The 26,907-nt window shown below is 41.4% G+C and overlaps 1 protein-coding gene across 6 annotated transcripts in view; it reads left to right on the top strand.

Annotated features, from left to right (window-relative positions):
- Positions 1-500: 500 nt before the first annotated feature.
- Positions 501-26,907, top strand: part of KCNC1 (potassium voltage-gated channel subfamily C member 1) — a 124,593-nt gene continuing 98,186 nt past the window's right edge. For 2 of the 6 annotated variants that reach the window (XM_064425312.1, XM_064425314.1), the window contains exon 1: positions 506-1,706. In XM_064425312.1, coding sequence (XP_064281382.1) covers positions 1,137-1,706 — 570 coding nt within the window. In that variant the 5' untranslated portion in view covers positions 506-1,136. Of the gene's footprint in view, positions 1,707-26,907 lie in introns of all 6 variants that reach the window. The other 4 variants (XM_064425315.1, XM_064425311.1, XM_064425316.1 and 1 more) reach the window with 4 other exon arrangements.

Raw genomic sequence — 26,907 nt, 5'->3', positions numbered from 1 at the left:
TTCCTGCCAACTTGGGTGTTAGGAAAATTAACCAAGTGAACAGTAGGAAAAGATGGAGAAGTGGTGTAGGTGTTTGGAACTGAGTAAAAGCACAATGTGATAGGAAGGGACAAGCCTGGGTGCCCCCGCTCGTGAGGCAAGAAATTTACACCTGGGGAGATCCTGAGTTCTGCCCTTCAGCCAGCCCGGTCCAGGCAGGACGAGCACAGCCGTGACTCATGTCAATGCTCCAGAGGGTCACCCAGAGCCGAGCGAGGGCCAGCACCGGGACTCCCGCCGCTCCCGAAGGGGACCCTCGGTGTGACCACCGCGGAGCTACGGGAAGGTGAGCGGGGCGGGAGGGCGCTCTGCCCGCAGCCCCGTGTCCCGGAGCGCCCACCCCCGTCCCGGCCGCGGCGGCGGGCGCGGCCCGCGCTAGGACCCGGGCGGGAGCGGCGCCTGCGCGGCGGTGCCGGCGGCGGGCGGGCTGCACCGAGCGGCTCGGCAGCGGCGGCGGCGGGAGGAGCAGCGGCAGCGCCGCGGGTCCCGCCGCCCGCACCGGCAAGCGCTCGACCCGGGCCGGCCGGGCGCAGGGGCGGAGGCGGCGGGAGCGCGGCGCTGTCCCTTCAGCACCGGCGGCGCCCCCCGCCCCGCACCGCCGGGAGGGGCGCGGGCACAGCGCCGCGTTCCCCGCGGGGGCTGCAGCCAGCACCAGCACCTGTGGGCAGCGCCGGTGCCGTGATTTTTCTTCCTCCCCCCACCCCCCCTTTTCTTTTTTCCTTTTTTTTTTTTTTTTTCCCTCCCTTGTGCTTTTGGCCACGTCCAACCAGGGAAGGGCCCTCCCCCTCCGGCACCGCAGCGCCCGCGCTCCCGGAGCATGGCCCCCCCTGCCCCTGCCCCTCCGCCGCGGCTGCAGCTGCCGCGGACCCCGAGCGTCTGACTCCAGACGGAGGCGGCGCAGCGCCGGCAGCCACCGCCACCGGCATCGCCTCGGAGCGGCCCCGGGGGAGCGGGGCTGGCCGGGGCCCCTCGCCCCCGCGGGCCCGGAGCGGGGCTCGGCTTAGGCACCGACTGCCGCCGAGCAGCCGTCCCCTGACGGGCTTGCTGCCTGCCGTGCTTGCTTGGATGAGTCTGCGACATGCCTAATAAGAGACGAGATGGGCCAGGGCGACGAGAGCGACCGCATTGTGATCAACGTGGGAGGGACTAGGCACCAGACTTACCGCAGCACCCTGCGCACCCTGCCCGGCACGCGGCTGGCCTGGATCGCTGAGCCCGATGCCCACAGCCACTTTGACTATGACCCCCGCACGGATGAGTTTTTCTTTGACCGGCACCCGGGCGTCTTCGCCCACATCCTGAATTACTACCGCACTGGCAAGCTGCACTGCCCCGCGGACGTGTGCGGGCCCCTGTATGAGGAGGAGCTGGCCTTCTGGGGCATCGATGAGACCGATGTGGAGCCCTGCTGTTGGATGACATACCGGCAGCACCGCGACGCCGAAGAGGCTCTGGACAGCTTTGGTGGGGCTCCCCTGGATAGCAGTGCTGAGGACGGAGACATAGATGGCACCGGAGACTCTGGTGATGGTGAAGATGAGCTGGAGATGACAAAACGCCTAGCACTTAGTGACTCCCCAGATGGCAGGTCTGGGGGCTTCTGGAGACGGTGGCAGCCCCGCATCTGGGCGCTCTTTGAGGATCCGTACTCCTCCAGATATGCAAGGGTAAGCTATGCAATCAGCACCCTCATCAAAACACTCCAACCTCCCTGTGGTCCCACTTCCTCCCAGCATCACCAGGGTTCTCTCCACTGTCAGAGCAGAGCATCCGTGTGTGTGGCCATACAAAAATCACGTGGGGTCTATGGGGATGCAATCCACACTCTCAAGCAGGCCCCATGCATGGGGAACAGGTAGACACCAAGGCCTGAGCTTGTGTACTCAGATGTGGGCCTCCAGAGACCCTTGTTTTCTAACAGGCTCCTAAAACTCCCAGAATAGCTTGGGGCAGGGTCCCGGTCGTAGGCCAGAGAGGTCTCCACTACACCAGGTAATTTCCCCCTGTGCATAGATGTTTACAGTCAGACATCCCCCAGTAAAAAGAGACCTTGTCCAGCTCTCTTACAAGCTAATGGCTCTCTCCCCTTTACGAGATGGGGAAAGGATTATGGGAGCAGGCATTCCCAGTGGTACCAGGGGATTTGGAGAGTTTCAGCCTGGACTGGAAAGGGAGACAGTGCCTTTCTCTTTTCTCATACATACCAAGTTAAATATTTATGAACATGCTTCTCTGAAAATGGGTAATTCAGCTGCTAACTCTGTGTCTTTTTCCCTTGTGGGAAATGCAAAGTATTAATCAGAGGAAAAGGTTTCATTCATGTAGAAGGGACACAGTGTTTGACAGGTTTCTTGCCTGCTACTGAAGGACATCTCCTCCCTCCTGGTGCCTGCGGTTGTTTTGGAAAGAGAATGCACACTGGTGCAGCTCACAGCATAAGTGTGGATAAAAATGGTCTGTAACAGTCATTCGACTGCTTTAAGTAGGCACCTCCTCATGCTATGAGAATAATTACATTAATTAGGGCCTGACTCTGCTCCTGAAATCAAAAGTACTGAAAACATTTGCTTGAGGAACAGCAGCAGGATTAACTCCCAAGATAGTCAATTTGATAACCGGGGAAAAAGATGGAGAATAGTGCCTTCATAAAGAAATTGGTTGGCATAGGCTCTACTCTTAAATGTACCTTTGTTACGAGCATAATTTCTGCCAGCCATCCGGTAAGGATGAGTGGTACTTTGGTGGGGGAGGGTGATCAGTATTCCTGAGAAGGATCAAAGAAGTGAGATCAGATTAGGGAGAAAATGGGATGGATGGAGGAAAGAGAAGTGGAAATGCAAGGAGCAGGGAGAGGGGAGCTGGCCGTGTATGAATGGGTGGTGGAATAGCAGCTGCCGGAGACTTGGTCTGAGCAGAGATCTCCAGCAGGGAGACACCAGGTCTGCAAACTGAATGAATGGGGAAAGCTGGAGCAGAGCCTGGAGTTATATCTTGCTGCATTTCTAAAGATTCTTGTTTGCACACCATTTGGAGACTTCCTCCCTGAACAAAGGAGTTCGTGTTTTAAATTAAGTCCTTTAAACAGCATGGAGGATAAAGGAATAATAGAGTATTTACCACAAGATGGAAAGATGATGCTGTTGTATTGCAGCTTTCAGATTTCTGCCAAGGGAACAAGGAAAGGGAAAGGCAAGGCTGGAGGGTATCCTTCAAAATGCTTGGTTTCCATTAATCAAGCCCGGTGTTAGCAGGCGATGTGAATAGCAGATCTCTCTGGTACCCAGGAATCTGTCGGTAAAACACATTTCAAGTGAAAGTAATGTGCTTGTTCAAGGTTTTGGAAAATGGTTTGAAAGCCAAACGGATAATGTTGTCCCAATGAAAAGGATACAGAGGTTAAAACACCCTTTTGCTTAGAGGCATTATAATATTTTAGGAGAAGCACAAAAATTTGTAAGCAATACTAGGAGTCTTTGTGATGCACAGGCTGGAATTCTAGAAGGATATCAATTCTCTAAGGGTATTTCCATTTAGCAATAGGTGTTTTATAAAATGATTTGGCTTTGTTGGGTTGTTTTTTTTTGAGTGGATGATGTACCATTTATTCACAATCACTTGTGCATACCTGTTAGAATTCAGCTCCTGATTTACCTCTAACTTGTTCTTTCCTTAGAGGATTGTTAAGGCTAGATAAATATGAGTACTCTGAATATTTCATAGGTTAAATATGATTCTTTAACATGTATCTATGGAGACGTAGGCCACATGCATTAATATTTTGCACAAAGGAAGATGGCTTTCCTCATCAACACATGCACACACTGTCCATTAAGAAGACATTATAGGACACTTAACATTTCCTAATAAAAGGCATAATTTATGGTTATGGATGTAAAAAGAGATGGGAGTTTGATTTATGCTCCTGTAACCTAACACAGACATTGCAAAAAGACCTGAAGCTCACAATAGCTAATTTATAGTAAAATAATTGATAACATAATTAAGAAGTGAATGGTATATTAAGGCAATTATTGGTAAAGTCAGGCAAAGAATCCACTGTTACCCAACTTCTAATTGGGTGCGCTACTTTCAGTTACAAACTGCAATTCAGTTGTGCAAAAATCTAAATTCACATTGCCATTTTGTCAAAAAAAAAAAAAAAACCCACAAAATTTTCTCTTCCTAAAAGGAACTGGGACCTGTACTAAGGGTGGTTATTACACACCTTTAAGGTTTATATATGGCACCAAAATGCCATCTCAATGTAAGCATCAGTTTACATAACCATATAGTGTTACACTTGGGCAAGTAAAAAGGAATACAGTCTCTGAATAATAAGATTAAATGAAAATCTGCATCTCTGTATAAAGCAAGATTCTCTGAACTGTATCTGATATGCTAGATCAGTGAATGTTTAGGAGCTGTCTATGAAAAGCTCAGCATTTACTCAAATCCAGCCATTCTTGGAGGATTTTGATGGACACTGCTTGCAAATACAAGTACATTTGACTGTTTTGCTTCACCTCCACCTGACTCATACTAAATTACTTCTGATCTCGTTGTAGACAGCCGGGGAAGACTGGAAGTGCGTTTGTGTACGTCAGGCAGAATCAGCTAACTCTGCAAATTTTGTTTATTTCTTACTTTGATTAAACAAAGCTCCTAGTCACTAGTCATTTGTCTTTAGGCACAACATAGTCAACAGTTGCTTCTTAAAACAATAGTGACTGATTTTAATTAATTTCAAGTTTTCTCCACGCTAATTTCTTAATAATGTAGTTTTTTCTAAAAAGAGGAAACACTTAAAAAATTGCATAATCTTCTATATCTGTAATAGGAAAAGATAGTTTGTTTCAAATGATAGATGCCTTAGACATCTATCTTAGTAAGACAAACAGGTATTACACTTCTTCTAAAGAATACACATTTGGATATCAGAGTCAAAATCTTGTGCTGGGAGATCTGAACAGACTAACGAAAGTGATGGGAAAGATCCAGGGATCCAGAAGGATTGTCAAAATCATCTGTCCAGACAGCTAAATATCAGGGATCATACCTAAACTGGTGTTTCTTAGAAGCTTATTAGAACTGTCCTTCTTGCATCATCAGACAACTTTGTAAATGTATTTTTTCTAAGTAGACAGAAAGGGGGAAATAGAGTCAGCCAGAAAGCTATGCTAAGGCAGCAGAGAGTTACACTGTGGTAGAGTTCCTGCCCTGTGTACTTACTAGACTTCATAGGTTCTTCAGTACACAAATGTGTGAAAAATATTTCCTTGGCATCCTCTCTCCTTGATATTTATGTCTGGTCATGCTGCTCTTCCACTAGTAAAGCTCCCACTGACTTCCTGGCGAGTTTGGCCTGCAGGTATCTAACATATTTATTCCCCTTCCTCCTCCTCCACAGCAGGCTAAGGTTGTGTTTGTGTTAATTCACATTCCTTGGGTTACTCAGAGCTTGAGAACGAGGAGCTTTCAGCTGGGATTGTGCGCTACTGCTCACATTCAGATTGGACAGTTAGGCTTTTTTAATGAACTCTCAGGAAATCTTTTGTAGTCCTTCCAAATAAACCTTTTCACTGTTTTTAAATAAAAGCTGGTTAGGGTCTTATGGAAAGTCCTCAACAGCTTGACTTGCAATCCTGGTGTATGCTGTACCACTTTGATCTGTAAGAGGAAAAGCAAAACCCTCACTTACCCTTCCCTCGTGTTTCCCCTTCACATCCTGCAGAAGAATCTGCTTTCCTCAGTGGGTGACTTTTGAAGGACAAGTTTCTGACACTGAGAAGGAGACAGGAAAAAGGATAGTGGTAAAGAGATGAGAAAAAGGTATTCCCCAGGGATTTCTTCTAGCTTTCTTTTGTACATTCAAGAGCATTTCAACCTTGCTGTGTACATTTAAACTGATTTTTCTCTATATAAGTACAACTCGTAGGTATGAAAAGGCTTATGGGACCCTAGTTCCTGAATAACCACACTGTCTTGAGGATTAGAGCCTGGGGTGATTCTGCTCATTCCTTACCCCTGGCCAGCACAGCTTAGCTCAGGAACTGAGGCGGTCTCAGGGAGTGGGAACAGATACTCCTCATCCTTCACAAGGGGAGCTTATTCCATGGATGTGTGATGCGGGACACGCTTGGCACAGGAGCACTCCACAGACAGTGGTCTGCAGCCTCCCACCAAGCAGCAGCAGACAAGGACACAGGGGATGAGACCTGCCCCGCTCACTTCCCTCTACCCTCCTAGGGACAGCTTCCAAGGGGCCCTGGGGGAGCTGCTCTCCCACCTTGAGCCTTTCTGGAAGCTGTCTCCTGCAGAGCCATGTCTAATCCTGCACTGAAGCTGGCTGCAGGAATTCTCACCATATACTGTGACAATTAACGAGACAGCCTAATTTTAACTGCACGCTGCATTACAGCTCTGGAAAAATTAGAATCTTTCCACATCAAATGAGGTTTCCCTTGCACTTGTAGTATAATGGAATTACAGATGTATTAACTACCATTCTATCATTCATTATTAATATAGTTCCTAAAATTCCATTTTATTCCTATTTTCTCCCATCAAGGAACATGTTACTGCAAATCCTTATATAACCCACTAGTAAGCATGGTAGTCTTCTCTGCATCCTGACCAAAGAAACCTTTGCAATGCCAGCTAGAAAATGTTCACTGCTCCAAGTCCCACATCCAGTCCCTATCAAATTGGTCATGGTGGGAGCAGGTATATAAGTAATGCCTGGGAATTGTCCATCCAAATTGAGAAGTAATACAGTTTTAAACTAGCACACACACAGACACACAAAACATTAAAAATATCAGAACAGCCATGCAGAATCATGGCTTCACCAGTTTGAGCTGCTCAGAAGCACACAGGAAGATATGATGTCTGCCCAGAAAATCTTACAATCTCTTTGAAGTCACGATCTCACAGGGAGATGAGAGAGATGATGTTACCCACCTGACAATTCCATGGCTGCCTAGTACAGACTTAGCAGTTTGGATTCAAGGACTTTTTTTTTAAATCTATTTTCCTATTTCCAATTTTATTTCTATTATTCTTAAACCTTAAAAAAGAACAGCATCTGTTGCCATTTTAATTCAATTTTTTTATCTCACTTAATTTTAATGTTTCTAGGTTACAAAATTTACTTCATTTAGCCAAGGCTGTGATTGTATGGATCATACCATCATATGCATACACATATATATGCCTTCCTATTGCTGCCACCTCCTACGATGCTGAGTGGGATTTCCATATGAGGAAGGACTTCAAAATTAAACCACCCCAAAATATTTCTGCAGAAGTAACCGTGGTGCCACTGAAATCAATGTGAATTTAGTGACTGGTTTCAGAAAGATATTTGGTCCCTTCTCTCTTTAATCCATCCCTATGTACTTTCAGTTATTTTCTTTGCCCTTCTCCTGACATTTTCTATTTTGGTTTTGGTTAGGGCAAAAAAGGCAACAAAATACTGGTAATTCTCTGTTGGTCTATCATGAGACAAAGGAGGAAAAGATCTGTGGATCAATTATAATATTTCTATTTTGGAACTGTTCACAGAAATGTGGTGTATTAGACTATACCTAGGAAAACTATTTTTCCATCTTGTTCTTCCCTTCTGCTGTGTGATCTAGTGTTTAACAGTATTTGTCTTTTATTTGTAAAAATGTGTGTATATTTACGGTAGTAAAGTGTATACGTAATGTCTTTCTCTTAACATAAGGAGAGATGTTAGCAAATCAGCAACAGAGGGCCCAGCCTTACTGTTATTGAAACTCAGCCAATATTACCACCAACTTCAAGGATAGAAATGAATTTTCCTGCAGTATGGTTGAGGATAACAAATTAATTGCTGTGTACTGCTTTTTTTAATAGACACGGTGCCTATTTCCATTCCAAAGCACTAAAGTGCAATAGATCTTAGCAATTTATTAGGAGCATACATATTCAAATACATGTGTTCATAATCTTTTAAAGACATGAGCATCTTTAGCACACTGCATCAAAACATAGAGCTCTAATACTGACACAGCTCATCATGATCTTATTGGCTTTTTTTACTGCAAAGGACTGTAGAATACATCCCCCTTTAAACCACATGACTTCAATTAATGTTCAACTAAATCATATCCAAGCGCTGTGTTTCGTAATAAAAAGGGCAAGCAGGGATATTCAGATTGAAAAATTGGGCCCTATTTGATAAGCAAGTGCGTAATTCTTTCTCATGCAAATACAGATGGCAAAATTGAGTTTCCATTTTGTATAAGCTTGATTTTATGAAATTTGTGTGCATTCTTGGGGTATAAGAGTGATAGAAAAGCCATTTTGAGATCTTTGCAATTGTCTTACAATTAGCTTCTCAGTTACTATATGCTGAATTTGATCTGAGGAAAGAACAGTTTAGAAGGCTGACTTGGCTTTCCCTGCTGAATATTGAATTACATAAATATGTGATTCACTCCAAATGGTACACAGAAGCGCTAGGATCGGATGAAATCACAGAAATCTATGAATCCATGGAGAACCACCTCCTCCCCCTGGAATATAAACCAAATGCTGTCATTTCTAGAATAATTTTTACATCTCTCTCCTGTGCTCACTAAGTAACCAGATTTTGCTGTCTTCACTCCTACTCCTGTAGTGATAGCTTACTCCAGGAATATCCCCATTTCCGTCAGGCTGAGAACAAGGTACCACCCAGCACGGGTAAAGGTAAAGGGACCAGGCCCTAATTGATTTTAATTTTTTTCTGATAAGATTTATAAAATGTAACAGAGGCGCTAATAAATCATGCAACAAAAATTATGAATAAATCGTGGGCCAAGGCTTTTTGCAGTGATTGCTTATGATGTAAGACCCTTTAATGACAGTAAGTTAAAATTGCATTGTAATGGCCTTTTGTAAATGCAATAAATCTCAGGTTTCAGTGCACTGCAGACAGCCAGCGATGTGTGTGCTGCACATGAGCTACCAACACAGGCACACACTGCTGGCACACACTTATGTAATTATGCTGATACTTCAGGAGCAGCAGTAAATCTCAGCACTGCTAGATTGACTTTGAAAAATCTTGGGTCAGGACCACTGAGGTGTTGTGACTACAAGAAATAGCTTAAAATATCATACTGGATTTTTACTTGGAAAAAAAAAGGACATTCTCTCCCAGGTTACGAAGCAATAAAATGGATTATTTGGTTTTAAATATCTTAGGCAAAACCTATTGCTACTGAGTCTTATAATTTTCAGAGGCAAATACAAGCTAAGACATACATCTTCACCTGCACAGCCAAACCAAATTGATCCTCTCTTATTAATTTTCTTGATCATCTACCCATTCGCCAAAAAAAAATAAAGGTACACAGTGATACATCAACAGTTACTTAATAACTACTTGTTTCAACTGCAGCAAAGTTTTTCTTGCTGCCCACGTTTGCCCTCAAAAACCACATTCTTAAATACAGAAAGATCTGGTCAGCTTGGGTTGCTTATCATTTAACATGCCTAAGAACTCTAGCTGCAGATTTCCCTTGAAAATTTATTCCAATACCCCTGTTCTACTTGTCAGCTTGGGCTTCTTACAGTCTTTGTTACACCAGATCAATTGATGTAGGTATAAATGGTGGAGGCCAGTTCTGCAATTTATCCGGTTATAAATTAAATTAAAACCTTCAGTTAGGATGCTTAAGACATGATAACAGACTTCAAAACAAAATGAATAGGAAGAAATCTCTAAAATGCTGAGCACCTACGACCTCCAGCAGAAGAGAGGTCATGCCCTAGAGCAGAAAAGGACACAGGCAGGAAGCGAACAGACCATCACGAAAATCCCACCCCACTTTGTAGGGCTACAATCCCAGCTACCACTGATTTTAGTGAGATCCAACCAGAGACCCCTGCAGAACCTATTTCAGGCAAAATTTTTCAGGACGAGGACAATTGTGTAATTGCCACAACACGCAATGCAAAAGGGCTTGCCTTCTCAGCAGCCTTTGATCTCTACTCTAAAAACACCACAACATGATCTCATCCACATTGTGCTATTCCCGTTTCCCTTTTTAGCATGGATCTCCCCTTCTCATCTAGTGTGGAGTTCTGCAAGAAATCTAGTGACAGTACGTCTTAGCACTTCTCGGGAATGTGTCCCGCATAATGCAGAACTGATTTTAACTCAGGGTTTTTCAGTGAAGCACTTGTAAGGACAAACCAAGAACAACCTGACTGTGCTGTGATAGCTCTACCAATACCCAGACTGAGGCAACTGCTGTGGGGTGGTGGTTGGCTTTCTGGTTTTGGGGCAGTAGCAGATCGGCTTAAGTCAGAATTTTGCTTAAGTGATATTGAAATTTAGTGTTCTGTTGTTTAGTGTTCAGTTGATAGAAGTTCACTGACTATCCTACCAAGAAGTCCCTGAGGTGCTAGGGATTTTATTAAAAGACCTAATGTAAATTTCAAAACTGTATAGATTACTTAAAATGTTAGTTATGTCTAAGCAGCAGGAAATCAATAGTGCAAAAGTGCATTCACTGGTCTAAGGAAAGCATCTTTTGGAGAACCTGCTCTACTAAGCAAAGAAGCTCAGTTTTCACTGTGTCAGTGGCATGGACTACTGGCAAATAAAAGTTTGAAATTCAGTAAAAAATTCTATAGCATGTTCAACTCCAAACCACAAATTTATCTTCATGTCCATATTACCATGAGCTATAGGAATGCCTAAAACCCTTCATTTACTGTTCTCAAAGGATATCTTTGTTGGGACAGCAGGGTAAGCCTTTGTTCTTACTAGGTGATTTTTAACATTCATTCAGAAATTTCCCATGTGTCCTCAGACAAGTACACAGACCTATACAGTGGAAATTTACTAGAAAACAAAAAATGAAACCCTGAAAAAGCCCCCAAACCTGAGATTTGGACAAATGGTTGCAAGCAACCAAAATAATGCAGTTTGTGGAATGAGCATTTGTTAGAAGACCTGACCAAAGCCCTACTTGCTTGCCTGTGTTAGCACTGAAGGATCCTCTCAGGAGGAGCATCTGCAGCATGCCAATAGTGCAAAGGCAGGTCACACACATTTAGCTTAGCAAATGAACATTTGCAATGGGCACAAGCACACAAACAGCACACTTTATTAGCTCAGTGTGGCACATAATTTAGGTATGCTTCAGCCCCTCTCATTTTCTTTGAATTTTACTGCGTGTGAAATCATACAAGATGTTTAATCTTAGTATGTAATTTTCAAAATTTCTTAGGTTACTTGCTTTGCACTTTTTCCTCTCCCTTACTGTATGTTTATTTCAGTAGCTAGCACAATGGAGTTATAATTTCTGTGACACCTCTAAATGCTTGTACTATAAAAACAACAAGTTGACAGCATCTAAGGGAAGGCTTTACACTATACTCAGATGTAGTGTTTTCCAAACCAACCTGGACTGCAGCAGAAGATTGCCCGAGGCTGTGATCCTTCCAAAGGTGCAGGATGTGCCTGAGCTGTGGTGGCCAGTGCACAGACAGCAGGGCTTCTCCATCACCACCTTCTCCATCACTCCTGCATCCAGGAAATCCAGCAGTCACTTGCTACGTCTTCACTTCTGAGGGCAGACTCATGGAAGGGTGTCACCATGTGAGATCCAGCTTAAGATTCCCAAAACATTAACCATGCATTTGTAATTTTTTTTAAATGCGTATTAAAATTTCCTAGTACCTACAGCATTGTTTCTGCTCGTGCTCAAAACTGCCTTAGTACTGTTGGCAACTACCTTATATCAAAGCCTGGTTGACGCCTATAATTTTCCTTCACTAATAGGAAAAGTCTTTTAAATGAACTTGCCAAATACATACTGAATATACACTGTTTTAAAAAACATACTCAAAGAAAAACATGAGGTATTTGTAGTATGAAACAGTTCCCTGGACACAGTAATCTAGTGGCTACTGTTTTTTTTGCTTAGAATGTGAAATTTCAAATTTAATATTTTCCTCCCACTGCACAATTTCAAATTCTCATTCATCTCTGCCTGGGAGTCCTCCCCACTTCACAAAGCTGCATAATCCAGGCAGTTAGTGAAGTTAATCCAATTTGCACAGCATGAGGGCTTCACAAACCATTATGCTGGGAAGATGGCAAAGCAGCATTTCCCAACAATGTGGAAGAGGCTGTTGCTCTGTGGTAATTCTGGGCTACTGAATTCAGCAAGATCAGTAGCACAAACCAGATATACATCGTGGCATTATCAGAGATGGTTTAACGTTGGCATACGACAAGACTGGTCCTTTTATTTTCACTCACTTCTTGGAAGCCAGTTCCTGGTAGGAAATAACCATATGTTGCTCTCATGCATCGGACTCCAGGGTGAGCCATGCACAATGATTTTGGGATCTCTGTGCAGCTCCTGTGGAGAAGGAATGTGCAAAATGCACAGAAAAGTAGGAGATGATATGAGAGTAGATGATATGCAGAATTAGAGAGGACTTTTACACCCCAGAGCTTGAGCAGTTCTGCCATGCTGCAAAGTGAGCTCCAAAGTCAGTGTGAGGACACATCACATAATTTGTTTTGAAAAGACCTACGTTTCCCAGGGCTATCAATCTGTCACCTTTCACTCGTGCCATGGAAATAAAAGCATTCTTGAAATCTCTGAAGGCTGCTTTTTCATCAATATTTTAATATAAACATTCTTTTAATTTAAATGGCAATTGATCACTTATATTTTATTACTTTTTAATAAAAATCCATGATCACCATTACAGGAAAGTGATCTCAATGAAATTATTGCCAGGATAAATTTGACTTGGAAAAGCACTAGAACAAGTCTTTGCTAGATCAGAGCCTTTTATAGCACGTATGTTTAGTTCTGGTTTTAACAACCAGCACACAAGTGATCAATGGGCATTCTAGCTATTACATTCACTGCTTTCATGATACACTTAAAACTAGTCCAAAATCTTACTGGGAACTGTAAAAGGTATATTGTTAAGTATCCCTCTCTGCTGTAACTTACCCTATATAGGAAGACTTGCCAGGGCCGCTAATGAAGCGGAGATAGTTTTGCAGTTTTACCATCTGTTATCAAATATACTCCTGCTATAACAGAAACACAATTGTATTAGAATTTAGAAGTGACAAACATTGAAAAAAAATTTTCTTTCATTGTTTAAATAGCTTTGCTGCATAGTCCAAAGAACAAAGTGTTTGGACAATTAATAAAACATCTTAGGGCTGCTTTAATTAAAAAGCAAGATGCCGCAAAAGAATAGTGATGGAGTTGAGCATAACCACAACACAACAGAGAGGTACAAATAAGAAATCATGTTTTTCCACAGCCTTCAGGTTTAGGCTTTAATTCAGGATAACACACCCTATGTTTATATTCTACAGAAAAAAAAAGGCAACAAAAAAACCCATTTGAAATGTGAATGTCATTGAAAAATTTAAAAATGCTGCATCTACACTAGCTTTGTGATGATTGTAAAGTGCTCAAGAACTGCATCCCCCTAACCCTCTTTCCATCCTAAGTAAGGACCTTTGGGGTAAAAACTCTAAAGAACACTACAGTTTAACTTCACTTATGTGCACTGGACTAAAAATGAACACTTAATATTTATGTGAATCATTGTCAGTGTCAAGTGAGATGAAGCTTATAAAAATAGATCCAAATCAGGGAATGAGTTTTAAGACTTAGTGGGTAAATGCCTCTTTACGTACAGTATTATTTATAGATATTTTTTAATCTGTTCTGTCATCTTGTCTCTTAAATTATTAGAAAGTAAGAAAGAAGGAACTACGGCAAATGCAGATGAAAGAGAAATCTTACTGGGAACCGTGGCAGGAATATGAGCAAAAGCCAGGAAGTTTAAAGCTCTGCTCCTAAGCCCCTTGCTTTCTGTATGAAAACAGTTCCAGCCTATTTTGCAATTAAATATGTACTTTTTAAAACAAACTATGCTGTTGAAAGAGGAAAATGGTATTTTCAAGACTCTCAGGCACCCATAAGACTTGCTACCACATCTGAAAATAAGCTAATCACAAGCCAGTTTCAGGCATTGGGCTGAGTCCTGTCTCCATAGTCTCGTGAGGTCTTTGACACCCTGCATTAATCGATGTCCCCTCTAGATATAAATGTTGAGCTCGCCATGGCCACAACAGAAATTTCAGCATTGGATCACAGTTTTTGTAGCTCTCTAAGAAGTCAGTGACAAGTGCAGATGTTCCCTAAGTTGATCTCCAAAGGTTCTAAGCATTAAAAAGCTTAAAATGTTGTTGTGGTAACTTTGTACATCTATTTATCATAATCTGATAAGGAGACTGCTGGTGCTAATACTGCCCTACATCAACAAGGTTCTGTGAGTCTCAACCATCTAGGAAAGTACTTTAAAAAGCTGGTACAAAAAGGACAACAATAAAGAAAATATTATTAGAATTTGAAGCAAGTATTTAATATTGAAGAGCAAAATACTCAAGACAATTAGGATGCAAGTCACCTTGTAAGAAAATTCAGAGGAACGGGGCACATCCACAAGGCTTCTGCTGGGTTCTTGGAAACAGGGGAATGTTACATATCACATGCAGGAATCTGGGGAGGTCATACTCACTTTCTTTCTGCTAGCAGGTGGAAAACTCTCCTTTGAAGCAATTGGAGCCATTTCTTCCTTTATACAGACACATTACACAACCTCTATCCAACAGCAAATAAAACTGGGTAAAGCAGGCAGCTGCTCTCTTCCCTGGGTCTACGTGGTTATAGAATCCTGCACGGGGGAATGCGTAGCCATAGGCTTTTCCTTTGACCATTCAGGTATCATTTTATAAGCACCACGGTGAAGTGGTTTTTGTACTCTCTTCATCCAGGTAGGATTTCAATGTCAATGTAGCTGTATGTTTGCTGAGAACAACACGCAGAGGTGCTCTTTGATTTGAAGGCATTTCTTACAAATACAAGCTTTTCCTGCTCTTGACTTCAATAGCAAGATCTAATTTAGACCAGTAAGAAATTGCATCTAATATTTTTGTTCTAAATCTATTTTAGAAGTGAGATGTATGTGTTTACTGGCACAAGAATTGCTGTAAATTTAAGCAGAGGTTTCAGATGTGAATATTAGGAATAATTGGGTTTTGGGTTTTTTATTGCCACAAGGATATCTGAGGATATTGTTCATCCCAGTAGTCAACCAGGTTTTATTTAGCAGTATCAGTCTAACAGATGCAATTTCCACTTAAGATAACTGTGGGCACATGATTAATTTTAGTATCTGCAAAACTTATAGTAGAATACTTTTATGTGACATCCCTTGCTCCTCACTTTGACAATTGCAGAAAATAAAAAATAAAAAGAGACATTTCTGCTATGAGCTTGTACAACTGTCCAACTGCTAGTACAACTTGCACAGCAGTTTATTCTAAAGATCTGTAATGTACACAGATGGCAAAATACATCCAGAAATTATGTGTGAAAACCAAATTCACAAGTCTTGCTCTGTGTTTATTGAGAGACCAGAAACTGTATTTTGACAGGAATATCAATAAGGACTTGGATTCCAATGGGAAAAAAAAATGTTTTCAATTTAGTACTTACACTGCATAGGGTACTAGCTGTAATCAAGAAAAATTTCAGGATGGCATGAAACTCTCAAGCTGCATAATTCCCAATAACACTCAGTGGAGTCCTGCTATTTAAATGCCCACAGGCCACAAAAATGCTTTTAAGACAACTCAGTAGCCTAAATTACAAATTCTAGTTAATAAAATTCACCACAGGCTGGAAGTCTAGGGTAGAATATATTATTTTTTTTAAATACATCTGCCTTCATCAAAATGCTTAGTGGTCACTCATGGTTTGCAATCTCTCATTATGCTTAAGAAGAGACTTTTTTTTTTAAACACACAGAAGGACATGAGGCTTAAGTAAAGTCACCATGCTTACCACCAGCCCCTCTAACATTTATTGCACCAGGTTATTTGTCTTTCCAGTTCAGCTGCTCGTGAGAGTTGCAAGGAAGGGAAACCATTCATGACTTGATTTTTTTTGAGGTTTACATTTCTGGAAGTTTTGCAGATGACGATGGGAAGCCCTGTCACAATACACAGACATTTTGGGTAAGAAAGAATATTGCATCTTCCCCAGTTTCAGATCTAGGGCTGGACAAATAAATGTAGATACATTTTGGCAACAAAATATTTTTTCCTCCAATTTCTTCCCCTCCTCTCAAATAACACTTTTTCAAAGCTTTATCCTTTCCTCCATAAGAAATATCCCAGTTTCTCTTCTTTCCCCAATATTAATTTCTTTTTCTCTCCTCACACTGACTTAATAAAAAAGTGAAAACAAAAATGGTAGTCAGAAAAAAAAAAGAACATAAGCAGCAAAATTTAAGAGGGAATACCAGGAGACAAAAAAGAAGGAAGTTTCTGCACAAAATTTGGCTAAAAACTGTAGGTAAGAAAAAACCCTTGCTTGTTTGAAATCTGAAGGACATATATGATAAACCTTGTTGAATATTTTCAAGGAGAAAAGGATCTCCTTTTTTTCCAAACTGCTTTTTATAATTTCCATTGAGTTACTTAAAAATAGACACACATTTTGTTGCAGTCTTTATCTTGATTGAGGTGAGGGTTTTTTGTTTGTTTTTTTCAAAATTAGTTGGGAATATAAACAGCTTTCCATGTAGGTCAGAAAAAAAAATCTTCAAATTATTCTCAACCTAGCACTGTGTTTTTTAGCCTTTTCTGGACATGAAGTATTCTCCCTTTTAGAAGCATCAACATGTTCTTGTCCTTCTGATAATTCCTCTTTCACCCCAAGTCTGTGGCACCAATTCTGGGTTTTAAACAGCATTTTAATCACTGCTGAAAAGCTGCTCTCCTGCTCACAGAGCATGGGATGCTATGCAGTGGAGGAACTGCAGTCACCATCAGACGTGAGAAGGACACTCCTGAAGTGGAACTGCAGAAAATAGTGGTTGCAATGTAAGCAGTGAGAAGGAAAATGCCTGGAGGAGGATAGATCTCCTAGAAATAGGAGGTGGAAGGAGTCTTCAGAACTAGAAAAACAAATCACTGTAGGGAGAGGGAAGTCTCACCCCTCAAGATTCACTGGACATTGAGGGACAAATAGAGATAGGACCCTGGAAAGGGAACACAGGATGGCAAATCAGCAGCTTGCTAGGAGAGAGAGACAGTCAAGAGTTTGAAATCTCTGACTGTGGCCACTTTGAGCAATTCCTTTTTCAGCAAGGTGACAACTTATTCAGAATAATTCAAGTGAATTAGCAATATGCAGTACCTTCTGCATGTGCTGCAAGCAAAGAAACAGCCCTCACAAGAGCCCAGGGAGAAGGAAGTTTGCAGTAAGAGATTTTGTGGTCAAAAGAACAGATTTTGCTGTTGCAAGTTTGCCAAAGAATAAAAAAATAATTAGGTTCCACGTGAAAAGCTTTGTGTATTGTGACCAGTGCTAATTCTGGAAAAGCCTTTGCTGTAAGGACACGTGAGGATTTTGGACAGCATGTTCTGATGCACTCATTTTCTTCTGTGAAGGTGAGACACCTTGATGGCTGGCACAAGAACTGGGCAGGACAAAAAAAAAAAAAAGAAAAAAAAGAAAAAAAGAGAGAAAGAGGCCAACTTAATTTCCTTAAGAGCTCTAGAGTGGATTTTTCAGCATTCCAACCTAGCCAAACTACCTTCTCCACTCAGAAGTCCTGCACAAGCATTATGTCCTTCACCACACACACAGACATTTTTCAGCTGTGATCCAAGACTAAATGGGATTTCAGGAGAAAACAACTGGCTTGAATATATAGGGCACTTGTGGAAGTGAGAGCACACCACAGGCACTTGCTCTGTCAGACTAAAAGATGCTATGCTGGTTCCAGCAGTGGTCCTCATACAGGAATTATTCGGGGGGTGATTTTCATGCACCCCTTTGCCCCTGTTTGATCACATTAATTTTTTAAAGGGTTCTAAAAGAAATGAGCAATCTTTAATTGACAATATTTGCTGTCTAATGAAAAGCTGTGGCTTCTTAATCTATTCTGTTCACTGAGGACTCCAATATGAAAATATGTGTACGATTCAGTGGCAGATACAGTGATGGAGCTGAAGCAACAAGGAGATAAGGTAACAAAGAAAAGTGTTACAGTTTTATTTGGGAAGCCCAGAAATGCACCAGCTCTTGATATGACTTCAAATGAGACTTCTGGCAAGCCACAACTTCTTGGTAATGATTTATATCTGTAATCAGGATAATAGAACATTATTTATCTAACTCTTCTGGGTATTGTGGAGACTAACAGTTGCACAGTAATTTGGAGATAAATTGGAGGCACTAGATGAATTTCCACTATCATGTTTTCTCTAAGCAGGTGAAATGAGGACACCTTGACACAGAAGGAATGAAAGTTTTCTCAAAATAAATCAGAGATCAGAAGGCAATTTTATGCTTCATTCCGATTATTCAGCATTCCTCAATAAGATTGACAGGAAATGAGAAAACAAAGCTTTCATGGATGAGGGAGGTAAAATCTAATAACATTTAACACTGCATCAGCAAAACAACAGTTGAAAATCCACAAAATTATTTCTGCTGTTTCAGATGAAAAATTAATGGAAGATGCACCCAGCAGATTGTGCCTAACAGACTATCGACAGATCTAATAAATAGCTTTTAATTACATAATGAGAGAATTTAAACATATATCTTATCTTTGTTTAAATATATATAAACGTATATATTTGTTTAAATATATGTTTATAATAAATAAACATATATTAAAAAAAACGTGTAAAGTTAAACACTAACATGCTTTACCAGACCTCATATTTTAACTGGCCCTGGCTTGTGGCAATCCCATAAAGTCAGAAAACAGTTTAAGTTAATTAACCCCTTGTCTCCATAATCTGTGTATTCAGACTAAAGGTTCTGAATGGAAGGAGCAGGCTATTCATCATCCCTGAAGTGCAAAAGAATGAACCTTTGATTTTTATCTTGCCTGTTGTGAGAAAACACATCACCTTCCCAGAGCAGGCAGGCTGTATGAGCCGAGAGCTGTGCCTAGCAAGGTGGGTCTCTCCAAGGGACCAACACCCTGTGGAATGAGATGCCGGAGCAGATGCTGTATGTGCTGAAGCCTGACACACACTGGGACACCCTGAACAATCCCAGGAAAGCTCAAAGCAGAGTGGGAGCTCTCACCTTTTTCTCAGCTGGGCTGGCTCTGTCTCCAGGATCATCATTATATTACAAGACCTCTGACACAAAGGCATCAGGCAGATATTGAAGATGAGCTAATGACTTCCCAGGGAAACATTCAGCCAGAAGGGACAGAGGTATTGTTATAGATCAGGGAGGAGGCAGAGAAGTCAGGAGAGACATGGCAGAATGACACTAGGACCACTTCTGGCAGTGTGCTGAGACAAGGAGTAGCCCAGTTATTGCCCTGGAGACCCAGGGAGCAAGGCAGATGATAAAACAGTTGCCCATCTGCCAATGTCTCTGAAAATTTCCTGTGATTGGGATGCAGACCAGAGGGTGCATTGCAGATATGTGAGCAGCACAAAATGCTCCACTGAAATAATCTGGTAATTCTTGCTATAGGTGAGCAGAAAATGGCTGGGTACCTTAGACATTGCTTAGGGGCCATTGTGTTCCTCAAAAATACGTACTGCTTTTGAAGGATTAATTCTACCTCATATTTACCATGGATTTATTCCTTACAGCACACAAAATCACTTATATCATTACCTAAATCAAGGAATCAGGAGTGTCAAATTTGACTTCTTTGTTCATGTTTTTTCTTGATTAACTCCTGAAAGGACCAGGAATTACTCCTTTTCCAATTAGAATAACAACAGAAAGCCACTGGAATTTCAACCAAAAAACCAGCCAAAACCAAAAACCCAAACCAACAAAACCATCCCTTTTTTCCTCAGTGCTCACTGATTATAATTAATGTGAAGTTAATCAAAACTCTAAGCAAGACCAAAGAAAAAGGTCAAAAAGCAATTATATTAGAAATCTGTTCCCCAGTCAATTGCTTGCTTTTCAGGCTTTAGCTCTGTGGCAATTTCAGTACTTATGCAACCACCATAGAATTTTCTAGGTCTGACTTTTACTTGAGAAGCAGAAACTTCTCACCAACCAACCCCTTCAGGTCCAAGCCCAGGAACTTTTTTGTCATGGGAGTGGTGTAGGGTGGGGGGAAGGAGTGAACTTCCTTCACACCCTCAGCCCCCTCAGATGCCACCACTGCATCACAGAAGAAACTATCACGCACCTTCCTGCTCACTGCAGATCCAGTCAAGGACACTTGGAACCAGCCAGGAGACACCTCCTCGCAGCACGCAGCCCTTGCAGGGAGAAACCCTCTGGGGAAATCGGTTTATGGCAGATTTCATACTGTGCCAGGTTAACAGCATACATATCCCTGTCCTTTTAGCACAGGTTGGAAGGAACACTGTTTGCTAAGGCTACATAGCCAAGGAGCACACTTTAAAAATACACGCTGTAGTCAGATGTCTGCTTGTAACATTTATGACTTGGCAGATTGACTCGCACATCAGGCACACATTTGATGGTTAATTCTGAGCCCTAATGCAGCAGAGCAGTCTTCTACCTGGCTGGTGTCTATCCTTTTCAAAAAGCAAAGGAGTGCATAAATTATGTTTAAAAAGAGGTAGGCATTTTCTACCCACAGAGTGGAGTCACTGTAGGTGGATTATTATCCAGGAATACCGAAGAGGCAAGTCTGTGATTTAACCCATTCTTTGTAATCTCCTTGCCTGCTACTGTTGGTACTGCTGACAGTCTGAAATTATCCATATGATACAATTTTTCAGGAGGTTCTGCAGCACAGCAGCTGCATTTCAGACAGTCAGCAGGAGTTAAAGCCCTAAAGAAAGGATTTGATTCTGAAACAATACCAGCTAAACCCTGCAGTAGCACCCGATTGTCTCTGCTGATGTTGGCAGCTATGAGGTTGTTCCAGTTTACTCTCTTACCAGGCCCTGCACTACAAATGTCATGTCTTAGCAGAATAGGAAGAACTCTAAACCACCTTAGAGATGACCAGCAGGATTTCAAAACCTATTTCTTCTGCATTATCTTTACTACTGGGAAAACAAAAAGCAATAGTTTTCACAGTGCAAACTGAGACATTTGTACATCAGGATACTGGCATGACCTTAATCTAGCATAAATAAGGCATAGAGATGTTCACCTGAACACAACCACCTGCATTTACTCCAGCCAAGAACTGGGTCTTCAACACTGAGCTTAAAGAAAGCATTATGAATTGTGATTAGGAAAAATAATCAGCATTGGGTCTGAGCATCCCTAAATTCCAATGATTTGCCTACAAACTGTTGACAGTGAGCATCTTCAGAAATAGGACCTATAAGAATAGCCAAAAAAGAGGAGGATTTATAAATGTATGGGATGAGTTTTAGGTTATCATAAGTATCTACTTCAACATTTCATATTTATGTAAAGAGAACAATATTGTCCTTGTTCATAACAATTTTCAGAAATTCAAAATAATTTGCAAATATTACTTAATCCTTTCAGTATCCTTTGTGAGACATGCAAGTATTCTTTCAATTTTTTCATAAGATATGTGATCTGTGGCACAAAAAGATACAACTTATTTCTTAAATTAATCAAAAGAAATAATTAACAAAAATGAGAAAGAAGCCCTGGCTCTGTGGCTTATAAAAATTTTTACCAGACTCACCATTGTCAGTAGATCTAAATGGGCCAAAAGCAATAATACTAAATCCAGGGGTATCTCTGCTGCAATTAGTACCAATGGATGCTGCTCTAAAATCTGTGATGCTCCCTGAGAAGGGTAGCAAAAGCTCAGTATTTTCTGGGCAGATGGGTATCTGTAAAATCATCTTGGTCTTTTTCCATGCATACCCATCTTCATTCTCTAGCAAATGTGCAAATATCTTAGACTCACCAAGTGCCACTGAGAGACATGGACTTGTCCCTGTCCCCTCCTGACCACACACAGGGAGAAGGCCAAGAGCTGCTGGCCAGTGCATCCTCCAAGAGAAAGACACCAGGCAAGGTGAGCCAGAGCCGCCTCTTGAGAGGAGACAGAGGAAAGATCTGCAATGAAGAGAAAAGCCTGTGTTAGTCAACAGAGCTGTTTGTGCCCAAGAGCACAAATGAGAGGAATCCCACAAGAGGAAAGGGGAGTGTAGAAACACTTCTCAACAGCAACATAGCACCTGCCCTTCCCACCTTCCTCCTCACCATCCCCTGCAGATGCTCCCCTTAGTGGATTGACCATACTGGCTTGCAAGGTGCTCAGTTTAAAACTATTGCCAGTAGACTGAAATTCTTATTTCTGTTCTGCACCACAGAGGCACTGGGCAGAACTTCCACCACAGTCAGACATCTCATACCCCATTACAAAGAATACTAAAACGTTCCAAAACTCCTTCACCTTCGTTCAGCAGCCTGTGCATGGGATTGCCCAATGGTCCAATTTTAAATCCCAAACATGTAGGATCCCTTTATGCTCCCATGTTTGCTTATAGCAATACTTCAGTTCATCAGTTGAGCTCAGCCATAATACTGGGAGCACTGAAGTTCAGGCTCCTTGCTAAACAGAAATCTGGGCAAGGAGCCTGAACTTTCTGACTACCTTAAACTCCTGAAGCAGCTCTCTTAAATAAAGTACTGCTCAGCTCTTCTCTTGAGTAATTTTGTATTTTGTTTGATAGTTGACCCTGGTACTTGCTGGTAAAGCTGAGCTGGAATTCTTACCTGTGATCTTGTCAGGGTTGAAATTTTTAGTTTACAAACTATATTAACTTCCCATTAAAAAAAAAAATAATATTAAAAAAAGAATCCTGTTCTCCCAGTCTTTTTTAACACAAATTTCAGGGAATGATTTTAAGATAACACATGAATTAAGGGCACCATTGGCATAAAACTAAATTCTGTTTCAAGACTGCCAAATGGTGCAGCTCAGGAATAGATATAGAGATTTCCAAAAATAACATTTCTACCATGAAAACTTCCCACAAAATTCCCACAAAAATCCCCAAAATTATTTTGGAAACATACTACTGCCTTCATTACTTCATTTTCCTGAATGTAGTTTATTTTCTTGGAGGAGCACTCAGAGGGTGCCATTACAGAGCAAAGCCATGCTATGATAGCTCACTTAAGTAGGGAAACTGAGATAGTTTTCAATGAGAATTAGTATGAGCAAAATAACCTTAATTTTTATAGGTACATACATCCACATACATATTTAAACTTTGAGAACTATTTCCTTCTTTTCTACACATGTGGAGTCTAGTTGGAGAGTAGGGGAAAAAAAATCTTTCCACAGAAAATAGAGGAGATGCTCTGCCAGTATTAATCTCTGGGACCCGAGGTCCTCATGTTTTTTAATTTAGAAAAGTCACTGTGATTGTTTAATGAGTTCTTGTACTTCTCTTGATCCCTCTAAATACAAACCGAAAGCAGTCTGCTTGTTTCTACAGGTATGACTTCTAAATAATTAAATAATCCCTGCACATTTGTGATTATTTCCACAGCATTCATGAAACAGTTTCTAACATAATCCAGAGACATCTATGACAAGGCTTTCACCTCCTGTATCAGTGTCCACCAATCAACCCTGTTGTCCCTTTGCATATTCCTAAGGTTGTGCCCCTCCATCAGAAAAGGATAACACCAGTGGAAACAGGAATTTAAATGCTGTCTCAATATCTTCAGCTTTTTCTCAGCAGAATAATTTCCTGTCACAAGAAGACAGAAACTGAGGCATTATTTTAAGACCTATGCATCCAATTTTAAATGCCATACTACTCCAACACAATAAAATCCGTTTTCCCAGGGAGAAGGATAGTTTCCCCAAGGATGGCTGTCATCTTGGGCCTCACCAATTTTCGCATCTCTTAGCTCACCTTTTTTTTTTTTTTACCCCTAATGTAATTATTACTTTTTAAAATCATCTTTGGTCAAAGTCCAGACCAAGGGAAAATTGAGAAGCTACTGATTTAAGAAACTGAACAAGACAGAGTTAGAGCTTGCTAAGGCATCTGATTACTTGAGGCATGTGCTGCAATATACCAGACATTTGTAGAGGAGAATTAAATGCCACATTGCTCATGTAGTGCCCACAGATGCTGAGACTTTCTCAGGACTTTGAAACTCTCATTCTTGCATTCTCTGTTCAGGGAAGCGAGTGAGGGAGCACAGCACAGTAAGGTTTTATCTGACTGGAGCAGGACACGTTGGCAACAGCAATACTGGGAGATCCAGCACAGCAGCCTGGATGTTATCCATCTAATTTCAGTATCTAATCTCTCTAGACACTTATAATCTGACACTCAGTGGTGTGCTCCATCTTAGCTGATAGTGAAATCATTTAATACAAGTGGGTAGCGAGGTAGGTGACAAGCTGATTGATGGCAATATCTTCATTTAAAGCTATATAGCACCACCAGACAGAGGTCTAGAGCAGCTCAGGAGTTCTGCCTAAATTTGTTGGTATCCGTGGAAGTTTATCATGCCAGAGTGTGGCTTATACCATCTACTAAATCATTTCCCTAAAATGGATGTAAGCTACCTCAAGCCCATTAAGACAGAGTGTCAGCATCTCACAGGATACTCAGCAGTGAGATTATAGTGAGCTTCATCATTTCTCCCTCCTGGCAGTCTGAAACTTTTCCACTGCCTTACAGTAAACAGAAGGAATGCTGGCTCCTTGAAGCTACCTGTACTTCAACTGTGACCTCAAGTGCCCCAGCAGCAGAGATAGTGCTGTTTGCCAAGCACCAACACTGCCCGTGCTTGGGGTTACAACTCTGTCCTGCACATTCTGCAGTGGGAATCTGACCCTTGGAGGCAAATTTAGTGTCCAACTTTTGCTACAAATGGATGAGGGGTCCAGCAAGCAGCAAGGGCACAGATGAAAATATAGTGATGCTCCTGCACATAGGAAGTGGTTCCTGCATATTAAAGCCACATTATTAAAGCATGGGAAAGCCTTTGCCTCTCTATTTCTTCAATAACTCCTTCTTGGAGAGCCCAGAGAGCAGACTGGATCCCACAGGGAATCTCTAAAAAGTCCACTCTTGATGAGTCTGCAGTCAAAGCCTAAAGGCAGGCTCATGTAAAGGAAAAAGGGGCTGTACTAAGTTTATGAAGAAGAAATGTCTGTTTCTTTCCTTTCTTAAGGGCCTTAAGCACATCAGGTTGCCTACTTTTCTCGAGGCCTTCAGCACAGCTGCTTCTAGGGAAAGCAATGGCAGAAGAGTCCCTGTCCACCCTTGTATTGTCATGGAGACACTACCTGACTACAATTTCTGCAGCCACAAATTCCCTCAAATTCAAGAGGGTTTTAAGTCTGTAGCCAACCTATTGTTCTGCCTTAAGGAGAAAGATATGGGAAAGGGTTTTCTCACTTCCATCAGCACCCTCATAGAAACTGAGTCCATACAGTCTCAAACTCATTATTCAGACCTGCACAAGGGCATCTGAATGCATTTAATCTGGCTCTTGTGGGAAAAAAAAGAATCAAAACAGCTTCCCCATAATTCATTAAAGAATACTAGAGGTAGTGGCTATTTCTTACCAAATTCTTCCATGCTTCAGTCAAGGTCTACATCATGAGGCTGTTTCTAACCCAGCAGCAGCACAAAGATGAGCTTTCAGTAAAACCTGCACTGTCCAAGGTGTTCCAATGGCCATAGCCAACAGCATTTCCCTGCAAAAGGCTGAATTTACGTTGTTTGCAATGAGACTGTGACATACCAGCATTTCACACCCTTTGAACAGCAGGGATAAGATGAAGAGAATTTTATGGCTAGTGATTGCCTTTCTTAATGAAGGAGCTTTGTCTCTCCCGGTGCCATGTGTTGTTGCAGTTTCTGTGGTAACGACTGATTGCACAGAGAAAGGAGTCAGTGTAAATTGCTGGCATGCAAACAACAGCTACCTTCGAGTCTGGTTTACATATATACCTTTTCTGACTCGGTTTATGATCCATCTCTACAAGGTAATTTTTAATGCCTACAGTATTTAATGCTTCCATTTGGAAGCTGTTGAGCATATGTCCTATGTGACATACCTCACATGCCACACTGCCAATGCTGAAATACAACTTCTAATTTAGGATAAAACCCATCTGATTTTTGTCCACATAGAAAAATTAATTCTTTAGAAAATCAGATGTAAACTCTCTCAATGAAAATGACAAAACAGAAAACATGAAAGTACAGAGTATAAAATATATACGCATATATACTAGCAAATAGAAGATGACATGATGTGAAAGATAAGAACAGGTAAAGCTTTTTTCCACCCTCTTTCAATGGAAGAAATTGTTCTGTGTGAATCTCAGGGAATAAAGCATTTCAAGTGACTGCAATGAAGCAACAAAGAAGCCCAGGCTTAATAGTTTTCATTTTAGAAAAACAGTTCATATTCAGAGTTAAGGTTTCAGTAACCATACGTAAAACCTTTAAAATAACTCAGGAAATGCCTTCAGAAATCAAGACTGCAGTGATTGGTGCCATTTCTTTCACTACCCACATCTACTCACACCCTACTTCTCTAGAAACACATTCTCAAAATGGAAGCAGCTTCTCAAGCACCAAGTTGTGTTTCTGGTTTACTGAATTCCCACAGAGTACTGAAGTTTCATTGAGTAGAAACTAAGGCATCCAGACAAATTTGTTTAGTCATGAAAGGAACAGAAGAAGGGAAGACAAACAAGTTGCAAGAATGGAAACTCCTGAACTAGTTTTCCACCAGTTTCTCACTATCCACATATGCTTTATGAAATGTGTCTTGACTAAGACAGAGGACTAGCTCCTTAAAAAAAAATGGGGCACAGTCATTCATTTCT

This window comes from Passer domesticus, chromosome 6, assembly GCF_036417665.1.
Source record: "Passer domesticus isolate bPasDom1 chromosome 6, bPasDom1.hap1, whole genome shotgun sequence".
Classification (NCBI taxonomy): domain Eukaryota; kingdom Metazoa; phylum Chordata; class Aves; order Passeriformes; family Passeridae; genus Passer; species Passer domesticus.
The sequence above is the reverse complement of the archived record's forward strand: the minus strand, read 5'-3'. Positions and strand labels throughout refer to the sequence as shown.